This window comes from Balaenoptera borealis (assembly GCF_965194805.1).
Source record: "Balaenoptera borealis genome assembly, chromosome: 13".
Lineage (NCBI taxonomy): Eukaryota > Metazoa > Chordata > Mammalia > Artiodactyla > Balaenopteridae > Balaenoptera > Balaenoptera borealis.
The window spans coordinates 35,521,549-35,539,732 of record NC_138870.1 but is presented as its reverse complement, the minus strand read 5'-3'; the positions used below and the strand labels follow the sequence as shown (position 1 = coordinate 35,539,732).

Genomic DNA, 18,184 nt, shown 5'->3' with positions numbered 1-18,184 from the left:
AGCAAATATAGTCCTAATTAGGCTGTCATGTGACTCAATTTCAATTCCATTACCACGGGAAAAGGGAAGAATAGATTCTGCTAACTATACCTTAGTTTTACTAGCTGCCCCCGCCCCAGCACTTTTTTCTTTTTCACTGAATTGGGTACCATCAGTGCCCTCAAGAGAACTGGCAAGAAGGAGATGCTAACCCACAAACCTTGGTCTAACAAGCAGAACGTGGCCACTACTCACTGGAGGTGCCGGTGCCAGCCTGAGCAGTGTGACAGACATCATGCCGCTTGGGTGGCTGGCTGCCCAAAGCACTGAATGTTGTCCACCATGAATATTTCAGGGATGACCAGATCACCATCTCCAAAGTTGCTGCCAAAAAACTGTCAGCGCTCTCCTGGGGGTTTAGGATCCCTTGTAGGAAGAAGTGTGAAATGAAGCTGAGACCACTATACTATTATTTCGGCATTGTAGCACAGTCCTTCCTTTCTTAAGGGGATCTGCCCTCCCTTTCCTTCGTGAGGTTCTGGGTCTGTGAATTGGCTCAGGGCTGGGAAGTGGCTGAGGGGCTGTGAGAAATCAACATTTTTGGCAAGAATAAATACAAAGGTGATGATTTTAAAATCTTATTCTTAAGCAGGAGATTTCGGATTCAAAGTCCTTCATATTCTGCTCTCAACCTACCTTTTCCTACATTCGTCCCCTATTGTCTTCCCCAACCTGAACTTCTAATACTCTTCATTCTCTCCCTGAATAAGTCCTATTCCTCCCAGACCCAGGGGCTCAAATGTCACTTCTTTTGTGAAGCATCAAAAAATAGGAGGACCTACAACGTTCCAAACTATGCTAGGAACTGGGGTCACAAAGACAATGTGGTTCCTGTCCTCCAGAGGTTACTATAAAGACGTAGGATTTTAATTCTGTAATTCTCTGAAACTCAGATTCCTAATTACACAATTACTGGGCACTACTGTACGCTCAATCTTATCTCGCTTAACTGCTTTCTCAGACATGGAGACTCCCCAAGTCACCAAAGTTAATAGTTTCTCAATCCTCAAATTTCCTCCATCCTGCTGCTGAGTCAGGAGCCATCTTGCAGTAGAGGGTAATAAAAATCTACATTTAAGCAAGACACTCTAAGCCTGTTAAGAAAAAAAAAACAAAAAAGACAATCTAATTATTTAAACCCAGTTGCTTTATTTTGCACTTTTAAAATTCACAAAAAGCTTCACAATATCTGCTCTTCCCCTGTTGATCATCAAGGCTTTATGGTAAGACAGCGAAACCTTTATCACAGGAATTGGGCACACTCAAAAACAATGGATCATTTACAAACAAATTTCTTTAATCAAGAACATTTTGCAACATACATACTCTGGCACATATCTGAATTCATCTATCTTAAAATAAGACTTTAAAAAGCTTTAAAAATAAAAGATTTAACACTGACAAGCCTACCAGAATAATGCTGATGGCAAGCTATAAACAGCTTTAAATGTTGAATGTAATTTGGGGAAAGGGGAAAAGGAATTATCTGTTGAACCTATATTTAAATGCATCTGTGAGTAAAACTTCTCTAGTTTAATGAATTTCAACAAAGTGAACAACTCCTTTGCCTCAAGGTAGTTGAGTCTCAAGTTTTATTTTTAAACTTGTGACATCTTGACTTAAGGAAATGAATCCTGGAATTAGAATATTTAACAAGAAAAACATTGGCGCAAGAGAGAAACAAGACTACTTTCTTAGTCTTTCTAATGTGGATAACAGATAAAACCACTGTTCACATTAGGGAAAAATAGCAAAGATGATAGGTAGGGTTTAGTTTTGGCTTATGTACAATATCTAAATTCAAGGTGGTCTCATATAGGAAACTTAATAATTGTTGCCTTCAGTTAGTTTTTTAATTTGTGGAATGGCATAATACATATTTTGAGGCACGCATTACAGGATCCACTACAATTATTTACACTGCTATTTTCACTTTTAATATAAGTTTTATCTACTCTGGGGTAGCTCTCTGGATATAATCAATAGAGGCCACTAAAAATAATGCCAGAATTCAAGTGAGAGGAGAGTGGAAATGGAAAGAGGATGGGAGGATAATGAAATTGGGTAGCAATAACAAACATTTTTAAAGGTTTCCGAACACATGCCATGAAATTACATATTTTGGCTAAATGCCATTGGGCAGCTGGAAGTGATCAGGAAATGAGTGGAATATCCTAATTGTCCCAGTTAGATTCTTAACTAACCCGTGATTTGGATGGCTCGCTCATGAAGGACTGTTTACATAGGCTGCTTGGTGAAGGGTAGTTGTGCTAGGCTTACAGCCTACTCTGCTTTGTTTCGTTCAAGAACACTTTTAGAGGGCTATGAACCCCTAAAAAGGGCAGCAGAACAAAGAGTCTGTTAGACTACAAACAGAGATTAACAAAGGCATAATCTGTAAATGGTTTAATTATGGATATGTCATCTATCACCTTCTTTCTTGAGATGGGGAATATGGGCCTACGGAAAAAATGAAACTCCACTACTCCCCCATATTGTAAATTTTTCTATTCTGGTTAGAAAGTTTTAAAGAAATCTCAACTTTAAAATAGGCCTCATCTTTCATCTCGAATTGCCCCTTCTCTTAGTCTTATATATGATATTGTTTAAAACTCACACATCAGTGAGACCAGTCAGGAGTTTCAGGACCATTTTAATAGAAGACAGTTCATTTACTTGGAAAACAGGATTTTATTATTTTAGAGATTTAAGTGCTCTGTTTTATCACAATGAGAGTTATCCTCAAAGCAAATATTCTCTAAGATAACAAAGTATTCAATTTATTTGGGTAATATACTTAAACATATTAAAAGTTACAAAGCCTAAGATAAGCAAGCAACAAGTCAATAAAAATCACCTCAGGATTCTAACATCTTCACATGGTATCACTGACTATGAAATGCAAAAAGACTATAAATGTTTAAGTGGAATGATCTCTAACCTATACAGTACATTAGTGTGACCAAACAAATGATCGCATACTAAGGAAGACTACAGGACATGAGTAAGTACAGAAAGCTGCTCTCCAGGACTGCATTTTCAAGAAAGCTTAAAAAATTAACTGACCATCATTTTAGGAGGGAAAAAAAGATAAGTATGGATTAGGAAGCTCTACATGTAGATTAAAAAAATTCGAATTAAAATATCTTAGACTATTTTAGATGTTTATTTGATACTGGAAATATGGTCACTATCATAAAGTATTTCTCTTCATCACAAAAATTCCATATATTAAGGATTTACACAATCCAGGGGGAAAAAAATCTAGAAACTTTTTTTTTTTTTGCCTGAGCAAGTAATCTAAAAAGGTTCTCCAAAATCTTGACTAGAGGTATCATACTCTGCAATAAAATGCTTGAGTTCTTCAACACACCGCTCACCTATTTCATGTAAATTTTGTCTCAATGCAAACTGTATGGACTTTTCTAATGAAGGATCTTTTTCAATCAGCATTTTCACAACCATCCCAAAAGTTTCACAGTCTTGTCGGTAAACCTAGAAAGATGAAATACATTGTGGTTAGCTAAGAATAATTAGCCAAACATTGAGCTGATTCAGCTGGCAGAACTATGGTGCTAAAATCTAAAAGGGAGACACAATACTGCTGAACCTCTCTTGGCTCTGAGTATACACTACTGCCAAAGGCCATTTAAACCTCTATCTCTGAGATTTGCTGACAAGCTGAAAGAGTAGAAAAGCACTGATACACCACATCACTGACTATAGAAATCTGGCATGGCGTTTGTCAAGCATAAGGCAGTCTACTAACAGGACATCAGACTAGAAATGAGAAGAACTGAGAACAAATGCCAGCTAGGTAAGGCACGCTGATGGCTTTGTTTTTTACTTGTTTGGAAGAAGTAAGTTTCCAAGCCCCTAACTTCAGATTATTTGTTTGAATCATGACCAGATGACAAATTTTAAATTCTGTTTAGTATACAAAAGACAACTATAAGAAGGCTGAAAGTATTTATTTGAAAAAAGCTTTTCAAGTTATAAATATTTAACCATAATTAAAATCACCAAGGCAGAGTTAAGATCAAAACAGTATGTTATACACATACATGTTCATGCATGCATGTGTGTACACACATATGTATATATAGATACACACATGTATACATGTGTATACATGTAAATATTTTTTCCACCTCAATGTATATATTATACTATTTTACCTCAATATGTATATATAATTTTTATCAATGGCAATTAGGTATTATTTCCTGCCCAAAAATTGCTAAATTTTCTCCAGACTAAATGTTATTTCTTCAGTTTACAGTCACAAAATGCATTTTAGATTTCTATGCTATTTTTCATACTCTGCAATTCATGTATTTAAAGAAATATTACAGTTAAGTCTCCATGAAAATTAAGTGAAATACAAATTGTCTGATTTAAAAGAACTGTCACATTAATTTTAACTTTTCCAAATTTAACAAAAACAATCAACATAACATGTTTATTCTCTGAAAAAGGATTTTATTCATTTTTTAAAACCTTAGAAAGAAGTAATTTGAGACATTGCTTCGCTTATGATAGTTTTCATTCCTCAAATGATCACTGCTAGTTGTGGTTGCTGCTAATATTTTTTAAATGTCTGCAAGATTTTTTTATCCTTTAAAATAGATATTTAAAGAAGAATATTTATTTTTGACTCTCAGTACTAGGTTGCTAACTTATACTAAATTCACTTCTTTGCTCTTGAAAACTATTCACAAGCCCCAAATTAAAAAGAATACGTTTTTCAAATGACCTAGAAATTAAAATATATAAAACCCTCAGCTGCCTTCTCCATCTCAGTACTAACACACACACACACACACACACCCCTTTTTCTAAATAGTGATGAAATTTACTAATAGCCATTAACTTTAATCCAACTATTTAAACCAAACATTTATTCCAGTTTATCTTAAGGTTTACATGACCCAGAATTGTTATTACTAACTACTCTAATAAACCAACTTAGGAAACAGTATACCATTCACATGATATTACATAGGCTGTCAAGGCAATAGAGCACAGGAATTGGTCTAACAAACACAGAGTACCTAACCTAATGAAGCCAATGCAGTCCCCATGGGGGAAGGTAAATTCCTTACCAAACCAGTCAAGCCACATAATAACAGCATTCTAACACCAACCACAGGCCTCAGAAGACCACTTTGTGGGTGGCCTACATTTTATAGGCTTCTTTATAGCAGATGTAACTAGATGAGGATAAGGTTACACTGTGAATTAACCTGCAAATTCTTTAATGTAAATCTGCTGTTTTACCTAAACTGTAACTCTTTGTCTGGCATATTTACAGAACATAAATGTACTACAGATTTGCATATCAAAAGTAAAACCATATTAAAATGTGTTCATACATTTGAACTGCAAACTACTGTCACTCTGGAGACAAGATAATACAAGCATTTAAAGGCTGTGTTTTATTTTTTAATTGTAAATGCTTTTTGAATTATTCACTGAAATAGACAAATTTTTGTACATTAGTTGACAACAACTAGAACTGCCCAAAGCAATGTAATTCTCTACTACAGGGTAGATTTTCTAAAAAGACTGCTTAAAATGCAATGGTTGGGCATTAGACAGGAAATAATTAGTTTTTTGTTAAAGGAAGAACCTCACCCTCCAAACTTTTATAAATAAAATTCACAACAGTCAGAAACATATTTCCGAAATCTGTTCCACAGTAAACTCAATCCCAAACAGGAAGGGTGTAGTTATCTGTGGAAGAGTTTGTTTGCTTATGGTCCCAAGCTGGAAATGCATTAATAATCTTCAGATTTGATATCTACAGGCCACACAGGAAGATTTTTTGTTGTTGCATTTTCCCTTGATTGGACCTCATCAAAATGGGAAACATGTTAAAGTTTGGGTGGGGCTCACATACATTGCATAGAAACATAGTTAAGTTTGCCAGCAAAATGAAAACACTATCCAAATGTGCTTTCACACAGTCCTTTATTATAGTAGTCTGTGTTAATAGTTGAATTCTCATAAAGTGCTTCTAGGAATAAAGGGATATGATAAAATAAACTACCAAGGCTTTTTACTATTAATTATGCTGCCTAGTGACTGAAAGAAGAATATCTGGCAAAACAAACTACATACTTATAATGACATAAAATTCCTCTAAAATGTATATCATTGTAGACCTTACCTCTGTTCCCACAAAAAGAGAAAACAAAAATTAAGGCAAAATGAGTTGTTAGAATTTTCATTTCAGACAAACCATCTTTAGCATATATATTACAGCTCCGTAAGAGTAGTTCGGTGGAATGATAGAGATAACACAGCCATTAGCCACAGGAAGCTACTTAAATTTAGGTAAATATGCATATACTTATCTTAATATTTAACTTATAATTTATATTAATATTAGGAGGTACATGGATAAATCGCCAAAGTCAGACATGCACACAGCCTTAAAAGACTGAGGAATCAAAAACAATGATTTTTCTCTATTGTTGATACCTCAACATTCCATATAATTTCCTTTATCTGAACTCATTTGGTTCAAATCCTGTGTGTCCTATTTCAGGAGAGTCACATCCCAATGGGAAAGGTAAACACAGACCAGTAAAACACAGCATAAAGGAGATGACTAGATGTGGAAGGTGACAGGGAAGCTAGAAAGACGGAGTTCAAGTCCTGACTCTACTACTGTGTTGGGCTGAATAATGTTCTCCACCCCCACCCCACCCCCGAGATGTCCATATCCTCATGCCTGGAGCCTAGGAATGTGTTACCTTACACGGTACAAGAGACTTTGCAGATATGTTTACGTCAAGGATTTGAGAAAGGGAAATTATCCTGCATTATCCAGGTGAATAAAATATAATCACAGAAGTCCTTAAAAAGAAACACAGAAAAAGAGAGGAAATGTGATCACAGAAATAGAGGTTGAGTGATGACCTTTAAAGATGGAGGAGGGAGCTACCAGCCAAAGAGTACACGCAGCCTCCAGAAACTGAAAAAGGCCAGCAAAGAGATTCTCCCCTAGGGCCTCCGGAGTAAGTACAGCCCTTGCAGACGCACTTTTGGACTTTACACATTCTTCTTAAGCTCACATGGAACATGCACCAAGATACACCACATTCCAGGCCATAAAACATGCCTTAGCAAATTTAAAAGAACAGAAATCATACAAAGTATACTCTCAGACCACAGTGGAATTAAGTTAGAAATCAAAAGAAAGATAGCTAGAAAAATCCCAAGATATTTGGAGATTAAACAACATACTTCTAAATAACACCCAGATCAAAGAAGTCTCATCAGAAATTTTAAAATATTTTGAACTAAATGAAAATACAACTTATCAAAATTTGTGAGATGCAGCAAAAGCAGTGCTTAGAGAGAATTTTATAGCATTAAATGAGTATGTTAGAAAAGAAGATATAAAATAAACGATGTAATAAGCTAGGATTCTAGAAAAAGAAGAGCACATTAAATGCAAAGTAAGTAGAAGAAACTAATAAAAATTTGAGCAGAAATCAATGAAATTGAGAAAAGAAAACTAGAAAATCAATAAAACCAAAAGGTGGTTCTTTAAAAAGATGAATAAAATTGATAAACCTCCAGCCAGGCTAACCAAGAGAAAAAGAGAGAAGACACAAATTATTAATATCAAAATTGAAATAGGGGTCACCACTACTGAACTCCCAGGCATTTATAATAAAGGACTATTATGACAACTCTATGCGCACTAATTTGATAAATAGATGAAATGAACCAATTCCTTGAACGATACAGTCTAGCAAAACTCAAACAAGGAAAAATAGATAATATAAATAGGCCTATATCTATGAAAGAAATTGAATTAACAATAACATACCAAAACAAAGCATTAGGCCCAAGTGGTTTCACTGGTAAATTCTACCAAACATTTAAAGAAAAAATGATAACAATTCTTCACAATCACTTCTAGTAAACAGAAGCAGAGGGAACATTTCCTACTGTTCTATGAGGTCAGCATCACCTTATTACCAAAACCAGACAAAGACATTACAAGGAAGAAAAATTACAGACCAGTATCTCTCATGAACACAGATGCCAAAAAATTCTGAAATCCAAAATACAATAAAAAGAATTACACATCACAATCAAGTGGGATTTACTGCAGGTATGCAAGGTTCGTTCAACATGTGAAAATCAGTTAATGCCATCCATCACATCAATGTGCTAGAAAAGAAAAATCACATGATCATATCAATAGATGCAGGAAAGCATTTGAAAAAAATCCAACACTCATTCACAACAAAAAGTCTCTGGCAAACTAGGAATAGAGGAGAACTTCCTCAACTTGATAAAAAATATCTACAATAACCCTACTGCTAAATCATGGTGAGAAAGTAGATGTTTTCCTCCCAAGACAGGAAACAAGACAAGTACATCCCCTTTTACAACTCCTATTCAACACTGTACTGAACACAGATAATGCAGTAAGACAAGAAAAGGTATACCAATTATGAAGGGAGAAATAAAACTCTCTTTGTTTGCAGATGACATGACTGTGTAGAAGATCCCAAAACTGACCAAAAAACTAGTGGAACTAATAAGTAAGTGATTAGAGCAAGGTTGCAGGATACAAGGTTAATATACAAAAGTCAACTGCTTTCCTAGATAATAGAAATGAACAACTGTAATTTGAAATTTAAAACAAAACACAGCACCAAAAACACTAAGTATAGTATAAATCTAACGAAACAGATACAAGATCTATATGAGAAAAACTATAAAACACTGATGAAATAAATCAAAGAAGATATAAATACCAGCATACCTCATTTTATTGCACTTTACAGTGCCTGCAGTGTTTTTTACAAATTGAAGGTTTGTGGCAACCTTGCATCAAGCAAGTCTATTGGCACCATTTTCCAACAGCATTTGTTCACTTTGTGTTTCTCTGTCACATTTTGGTAATTCATGCCATACCTCAAACGCTTCACCAGCAAAAAGATTATGGCTCACTGAAGGCTAGCATTTTTTAGCAATAAAGTATTTTTTTAATAAGGTATGTATATTGGTTTTTTAGACATATTGCTATTACACCCTTAACAGACTATAGTATAGTATAAACATAACTTTTATATGCATTGGGAAACCAAAAAATTCATGTGACTTGCTTTATTGTGATATTTTCTTTATTAAGGCGGCCTGGAACTGAACCTGCAATATCTCCTAGGTATGTTTGTAAATGGAGATATAGTCCATGTCCATGGATAAGAAAACTAAGTATTGTTAAGAAATCAGTTCTTCCCAACTTGATCTATAAATTCAACACAGTCACAACAAAAATTCCAGCAAGTAATTTTGTAGATATTGACAAACTGATTCTAAAGTTTATATGGAAAGGTAAAAGACCCCAGAAGAGTCAACATAATACTGAAGAAAAAGAACAAAGTCAGAGAACTGACACCCAACTTACTATAAAGCCACAGTAATCAAGACTGTATGGTATTTTCAAAAGAACAAAGAGATCAGTTGTACAGAATAAAGAGCCCAGAAATAGATTCATACAATTCAACAGTCAACTGATCTTTGACAAAGGAGCAAAGGCAATTCAATGAAGAAAGAATAGTCTTCAACAAATGGTGCTGGAAGAACTGATCATCCATGTGCAAAATCTAGACAGAGGTAAACTCAGAATGGATCATAGACCTAAATGTAAAATACAAAACCATAATACTTTTAGAAGATAACAGAGGAAAAAATCTAAGTGACAACACCAAAAGCATGTTCCAAGAAAAAAAAATTGGATTTCATTAAAATTAAAAACATCTCCTCTGGGAAAGACAATGTTAAGAGAACAAACAGACAAGCTACACACTAGGAGAAAAATCTTTGCGAAGCATATATCCAACAAAGTACTAGTATCCAAAATATACAAAGAATTCTTAAAACTCAAAAACGAGCTCAATTTAATAAATGCGCAAAAGATCTGAACAGACACCTCACCAACGAAGACATTTAGATAGCAAAAAAGCAAATGAAAACATGTTCAACATCATATGTCATTAAGGGTATTGCGTATTAAAACAATGATGAAATGAGATACCACTACACACCTATTAGAATTGTTAAAATCCAAAACAATGACAACCCCAATTTCTGGTGAGAATGCAAGCAATAGGAACTCTCATTCATTGCTGGCAGGAATGCAAAATGATACAGGCCACTTTGGTAGACTACTGAGAAGAATCACACAAATGAAAAAAAGAGGGGAAACGTTAGGTACCCTCTGTGCCTTAGTTTCAGTATCTACAGACCTAACTATGCTGTTGTAAGGACAGAGATAATAAACAGCACTCAGTATAGTGCCTGCTCTGTAGGAAGCATTTAATATATGTTAAAGATAGCGATGCTGATGATGGAAAGAGGAAAAACACTCTTCTGACTTTGTCTAGAGAAGGGAATATTAGAAAATGATATTGTAACTTCTTTTTAATGTTTAACATCTAATTATATTTCTAACATCAAAGACTACAGTTAAAATTTTATCATTAATGCTTTTATTTTGGTTTTAGTTTTATCTCAAGTCCTTTGTTTTCTGCTGACATTAATCAGGTGCACATTGAAAAAAAAATCAATGTGAAGACCACACTTCCCATCTCAAGAGCTGATTCTTTAAACATGAGGAGTTCTCACTAGGAAAACATGAAGGAGGAAAAGGAAATAGCATTTTGGGAAAACTCAATTGGCTTGGCATAGTTAAAGCATGTTAACCTCAAAATAGGTCATGAAGAGCTTTCTTTCAAGGAGTTTAGATCTCAACTTATACATTAACAATTAGCAAATGGGTAAAAAGCTACAAGCAGGAAGTGGATCCTTTTGATGTATCAGGGAGAAAATGGTTAGGAATCAATGCTATGGGTTCCTGAGAACCAGAACTATGAATGCCACGTGATGTGTTAAAGAAAGAGGCTTAATTCAGAGTAATTAAGAAGCAATATGGATATGATAATATCAAAAAAACAAACAACCCAATCCAAAAATGTGCAGAAGACCTAAACAGACATTTGTCCAAAGAAGATATACAGATTGCCAACAAACACATGAAAGGATGCTCAACATCACTAGAGAAATGCAAATCAAAACTACAATGAGATATCATCTCACACCAGTCAGAATGGCCATCATCAAAAAATCTACAAACAATAAATGCTGGAGAGAGTGTGGAGAAAAGGGAACACTCTTGCACTGTTGGTGGGAATGTAAATTGATACAGCCACTATGGAGAACAGTATGGACATTCCTTAAAAAACTAAAAATAGAACTACCATATGACCCAGCAATCCCACTACTGGGCATGTACCCTGAGAAAACCATAATTCAAAAAGAGTCATGTACCACAATGTTCACTGCAGCTCTATTTACAATAGCCAGGACATGGAAACAACCTAAGTGGCCATCGCATGATGAATGGATAAAGAAGATGTGTCACATATATACAATGGAATATTACTCAGCCATAAAAAGAAACGAAATTGAGTTATTTGTAGTGAGGTGGATGGACCTAGAGTCTGTCACACAGAGTGAAGTAAGTCAGAAAGAGAAAAACAATTACCATATGCTAACACATATATATGGAATATATATTAAAAAAAGAAAAAGTTCTGAAGAACCTAGGGGCCGAACAGGAATAAATATGCAGATGTAGAGAATGGACTTGAGGACACGGGGATGGGGAAGGGTAAGCTGGGGTGAAGTGAGAGAGTGGCATGGACATATATACACTACCAAATGTAAAAGAGATAGCTAGTGGGAAGCAGCCACATAGCACAGGGAGATCAGCTCGATGCTTTGTGACCACCTAGAGGGGTGGGATAGGGAGGGTGGGAGAGAGGTGCAAGAGGGAGGAGATATGGGGATATATGTATATGTATAGCTGATTCACTTTGTTATAAAGCAGAAACTAACACACCATTGTAAAGCAATTATACTCCAACAAAGATGTTTAAAAAAAAAATAATGGGTGGAAGGTTTTAATTTATTTCAAGGGGGAGGGTATTGGGAATGGGAGATAAGGTCAGTACCTAATATGTAATTGAGGCACCTATCAAAAGGAAGTTGAGTACTGAGTCTAGACTTTAGGAGAAAGAAATAGAGGAGGGAGGGAGGGGGAGAGAGATCATTTTCAGCACCAATGCCAGCTGAGGCCATGGGGGTTCCTTGAAGAACGGGATAAGTTCTTTCCAGCTCCAGTATCTGATAAAGTAGATATTCAGTAAATGTTGAATGAATAGCTAAAGTCAGTTCTAAGAGAATGTATAGTATAAGAACAAAAGACAAAAAAAAAAAAAGAACAAAAGACAGCCCAAAGTAGACATCTAAAAACGTCAATACCAACCCTAAAAGTGACAATAAGGAAGACTAAGAACCAGGAGAGAATGAAGGAGAAAGTTTGTAAAATAAGGACACAGTCAATCAAATGCCAGAGAAAGGTTTAGGAAGCTGACAAACAAAACATGTTCACCGGATGTGGAAATGAGGGAGTAGCTGGTCAACTGCAGAAGCAGTTCACTGGCTGGTGGCGCTTATGGAGCTATGCTGCCCAATCCAGCAGCCACCAGCCATGTGTGACTACTTAACTTTAAACCTTAATTAATTAAATCAAAAATTCAGTTCCTCAGTTGCACTTTAGTGGCTTCCATATTGGATAGTGCAAATACAAAACGTTTCCATCGTCACAGAAAATCCTATTAAGCAGTGCTGTTATAGAAAATGGAGCAGTGAAAAAAGGGTAAAGTGACAAGTGTTGACCTGGTAAATTAATTAATATATATTTGCAACTATTTTACCATTAAAGTAGAAATAGAAGTTTACCACTTTTAAAGAAGCACTGTGAAATATTAGTACCTGTGAAATATTCTATAATCTTTTGGTGAAATTCATATAAAAATGTAAGTTAAAAAAAGTAACTCCAATTGAGGCTTAATATACAAGGAAACATTCATAATGTCTAATGTGTTGATGAGGCTGGGAAAAAAGTGACAGCATACTGATGTTAAATACTGGAGCAAACTTAAACCTTTTAATTTGGGTCTGTGGTAATGCAGAAGGTGTCAAAACTACTGTCATTTACGTTGCTCCTTGTGCTATATTAATAGAAAAAGATATCTTTGAAACATCCTCCTCAAAACTGCACTGGCTCTTAAAAACACAGCTCCTAAAAAGAACACTGATGGTTGCTAAGAAATGCACTATGAATACATGGATTAGATCTCAACCGCCTACATTCAATATGTGGGTACAACTACTACAGCCACATAAAAAAGTAAGTCCAAAATTAATGATAAAGTGGTTAAACGCTAAAAACACCTTAGCAATTAATGTCTGTAGAATTCTCATCCATAAATACAGATCAGTTTATAAACTTACACAATTCAATCAAAGATTAATATTTAAATGGTTTTCATTTTATCCTTTCCAGCTTATTGGTTCTTCCAATCTTAATATACTCAACAGACAAAAATAAAAGAAATAAATCCAAAGAGTCTACAAAATTTTTTGCTGATGCCAAAACCAGGTACCATGGAGATTAAATACAGGAACAAGACAAATCTCAAATTAATACTGAGCAAAAAAAAGTTGCAAAGGAAATTAGAGATACCATTTATGCATGTCTTTAAAAGATTATTTAGTTTAGGGATACATACATATAAACTAAAAATACATAAGAATGACAACCCTGAGAAGGGAGGGAGAAAGCAGGGATCTGCGAGGGGCTTTATCTACATCTGTAATATTTTATTTATTTAAAAAGAGGGGGGGAAAGCCACAAATATTAAACTCTAGTTAATGACATACATGAAGTATTTAGGAGTGAAGTGTACTGAGATGGGCAACATATGTTGACATGCAACTAAAAGTAAGATGAATTAATGGATGAACAGAAGCATGGATAGATATGTCAAAGCAAATAAAACAAAATATTAATTAGAGAATCTAGGTGATCAGTATATGGGTTTGCACTGTATAATTCCTTATGTTTGGAATTTTTATAATAAAATACTAAAGGGAAAGAGAGATCTAAAGCAAAATAAGGCCTAATGATGGGTATATGGGTCTGGGCATCTCAGCTTACAAATGAAGATGGATCTCTGTTTTGCTTGGACTCTGGGTACTGAACTCTGCATCTTATCAAAGTGGGTTGAGAATTACAGATATTAATGAATCTGTAAATGCAGATATAAATTTGAATGACAGACAGCTGTGCCCGTCAGACAACTAGAACTCATCTACTATGTGCAAGGCACTGGATTTAGTCAGTAATAGAGCAGACCCTGCCCAAGGAAATTAGATTCTAATAAAAAACAGTAATATGTTTAAGATAACCATAAGGCAAGGCAAAATACAGAAATACCTCAGAGATATTGCGAGTTCAGTTCCAGACCACCATAATAAAGCAAATATCACATCCCATGAATGTTTTTGGCTTGCCAGTGCATATAAAAGTTATGTCAGATAACCTATGGACTAGGAGAAAATATTTGCAAACAATGCAACCGACAAGTGGTTAATTTCCAAAATACACAAACTGCTCATACAACTCAATATCAAAAACCCAAAAAACCCAATCAAAAAATGGGCAGAAGAGCTAAACAGACATTTCTCCAAAGAAAACACACAGGCCAACAGGCACATGAAAAGATGCTCAGTATTGCTAATTATTAGAGAAATGCAAATCAAAACTACAATGAAGTATCACCTCACACCAGTCAGAATGGCCATCATCAAAAAGTCTGCAAAGAATAACTGCTGAAGAGGATGCGGAGAAAAGAGAACCCTCTTTCACTGTTGCTGAGACTGTAAACTGGTGTAGCCACAGTGGAAAACAGTGTAGAGGTTCCTTAAAAAACTAAAATTAGAGCTACCATATGATCCAGCAATCCCACTCCTGGGCACATATCTGGAAAAGATGAAAACTCTAATTTGAAAAGATACATGCACCCCAGTGTTCATAGCAGCACTATTTACAACAGCCAAGACATGGAAGCAACCTAAGTGTCCATCCAACAGATGAATGGATAAAGAAGATGTGGTACATATCTACAATGGAATACTACTAAGCCATAAAAAATACTGAAATATTGCCATTTGCAGCAACATGGATGCACCTAGAGATTATCATACTGAGTGAAGTAAGTCAGACAGAGAAAGACAGGTATTATATCACTTATATGTGGAATCTAAAAAATAATACAAACAAATTTATTTACAAAACAGAAACAGACTCACAGGCATAGAAAACAAACTTATGGTTACCAAAGGGGGGTGGTGGTGAGGGGATTAACAGATACACACCACCATATATAAAATAGGTAAAACAATAAGGATTTACTGTATAGCATAGGGAACTACATTCAATATCTGGTAATAACCTATAATGGAAAAGAATCTGAAAAAAATATATATATATATAACTGAATCACTTTGCTATATATCTGAAAATAATACAATATTGTAAATCAACTACACTTCAAAAAAAGAGTTATGTTGGGACTTCCCTGGTGGCTCAGTGGTTAAGAATCCGCCTGCCAATGCAGGGGTCACGGGTTCGATCCCTGGTCCGGGAAGATCCCACATGTCGCAGAACAACTTCTGAGCCTGCGCTCTAGAGCCTGCAAGCCACAACTACAGCAGCCCGCGTGCCACAACTACTGAAGCCCACGTGCCTAGAGCCTCTGCTCCGCAACAAGAGAAGCCACCGCAATGAGAAGCACGCGCACTACGACAAAGAGCTGCCCCTGCTCGCCACGACTAGAGAAAGCCCGCGCGCAGCAACGAAGACCCAACGCAGCCAAAAATAAATTTTAAAAAGTTATGTTTACACTATACTGTAGTCTATTAAGTGTGCAATAGCATTATGTCTAAAAAATTGTATACACCTTAATTTTAAAATATTTTATTTCTAAAAAATGCTAACCCTCATCTGAGCTTTCAGTGAGTCATAATCTTTTTGCCATAATGACATCAAAGATCACAAATCACCATAACAAATATAATAATACTGAAAAAGTTTCAAATATTACAAGAATTACTAAAATGTGACACAGAGACACAATGCGAGCAAACACTGTTGGAAAAATGGTGCCAGCAGACTTGCTAGATGCAGGGTTGCCACAAACCTTCAATTTGTAAAAAATGCAATATCTGCAAAGCCCAGTAAAGCGAAGCACAATAAAACAAGGTATGCCTTTACAGTAAATGCCATAAGACAAACACAAAATATTGGTATTATAATAATTCCAAAGAAAAGATCATAATGAGTGGAGAGGGGGAGGACTAAAAGCACTTAGAACGCTGGCTATTTTCAGGAATCCTGGAAGATTGCTAACAAAAAAGCATAGAAAGAAGAATGAATCTTGGAAGACAGGGAAGATTTGGAAAAGATGGCTAATGGATAGACTAGAATCAAATGGAGCTAACATATGAACAGATTGGACTTGAAATAACTTATGACTGGCCTACGGTTTAACTTCTCCTTGGACTTAACTTACATTACATTGTAGACAAACATATTACATTGTAGACATTTTTTCCTTATTCAGCAGACAACAAACAAACCTCTGAAGATTGCTGATTAGAGGGAAATGAATGTATTCATTACTCAATATCCCCTTCAAATCTGATTCAGTAGACCAGGAAAAGTAATTTGGTGCTCAATGCCAGTTACTGGTTTAAGAAAAGAAATTCTAAGATTCAAAACATTTTATAAAAAGGCTATATCTAGGGACTTCCCTGATGGCTCAGTGGTTAAGAATCCGCCTGCCAATGTAGGGGACACGGGTTCGAGTCCTGGTCCGGGAAGATTCCACATGCTGCGGAGCAACAAAGCCCATGCACCACAACCACTGAGCCTGTGCTCTACAGCCCACGAGTCACAACTACTGAGCCCGTGTGCCACAACTACTGAAGCCCACACACGTAGAGCCTGTGCTCCACAACGAGAAGCCCAAAAAAAAAAAAAAAAGGCTATATCTAAAGAAAAATAGTCATAATGAAGATAAAAGGCAATTAAATAAAATAGGTTTAAAAATTCTAATTGCTGAGAAAATGGTTAACAATAAGCATTTTGCAAAATGACAAAATTTATCTGGTGGCTTTTAATATTCTGATGTCTAAAAACAATAAAAAATTCTTTAATAAAGGCCAGGAAGGATAGGCTCAATTTAGACATTTTCCCAAGTTAATATCTAAAACATTCATCACCATGAAAACAGATCACAGGTTAAAATGACAAGTCAGCTCCTTAAAAGATACTTGTCACTTAGAAAGTATTTCCCTTGAATAAAAAATAATCAAATGTAAAATTTCTCATGTATATCCTGAACTGATTTTTTTAACATAAAGCTATTTGTTATAAAAGAAATTATTATATTAGTTGAAAATTAAATGAAGCTAATGAGTATACAACCAAAAGAAAAACCTAACATACAGTTTAAGTTAGTGTTATCCAAAGAAAATTTATTTTAATTAAGATTACTTCCAAATAAATCTTTTTAGAAATTAATACATTTTAAATTGTTCATGAGGTTAGTCTAGTCCTCAAATGATTTAACATTATCAATCAGAAAAGTATAAAGTCTTGCCTTACAAAAGGTCACATTTTAGATTTGAATAAGGCTAAAAGAAAGTAAATAATTAGCAACAGCCTGTTCCATAAACAAAAAATCTTACATTGGCTTGAGAGAAATAAGAGGAGCAACCTCCATCCACCCAGTAACCCTCTGACAGGAGAAACCCTTAGGAGTGACTAAGCAGGAAGCAGCTTAGCTACTTCATGACCCGTCCACTGCACCCCCTTCCTCCTGGTTCCTCTCTCACACAAGAAGTTGGAGAGAATCCAAAAGTAAGGTTGCTTTAACCTTGTGAAGATATGGAAGAACGACTCAGAGCCTAAGCCCAGTCAGTGAGCCATCAGGAAGGGCTCACTACACAGGAAGAATTTTAAGAAAATGGGGAGGAATCCTAGGCAAACGTCTCTATTATTAGAAATGGTTATGGGTTACAATTCTAAAGGCTTTGTTTGTTTAAACATAATAGTATTTAGAAATTACTGGCATATTAGAAACATTAAGTCACTAACAACATCTTCACATAGACTTTTTACATTATTTTACGTACCAGG

The 18,184-nt window shown here is 35.3% G+C and overlaps 1 protein-coding gene across 21 annotated transcripts in view; it reads right to left on the bottom strand.

Moving 5' to 3' along the window:
• Positions 1-18,184, bottom strand: part of PPHLN1 (periphilin 1) — a 259,607-nt gene that overhangs the window by 23,204 nt on the left and 218,219 nt on the right. For 19 of the 21 annotated variants that reach the window (XM_082349471.1, XM_082349487.1, XM_082349475.1 and 16 more), the window contains one exon: positions 1,169-3,534. The exons of the other annotated variants lie outside the window; for them this stretch is intronic. In XM_082349471.1, the coding sequence (XP_082205597.1) occupies positions 3,340-3,534 (195 nt within the window). In that variant the 3' untranslated portion in view covers positions 1,169-3,339. Of the gene's footprint in view, positions 1-1,168; positions 3,535-18,184 lie in introns of those variants that run through there. 21 annotated transcript variants of the gene reach the window in all.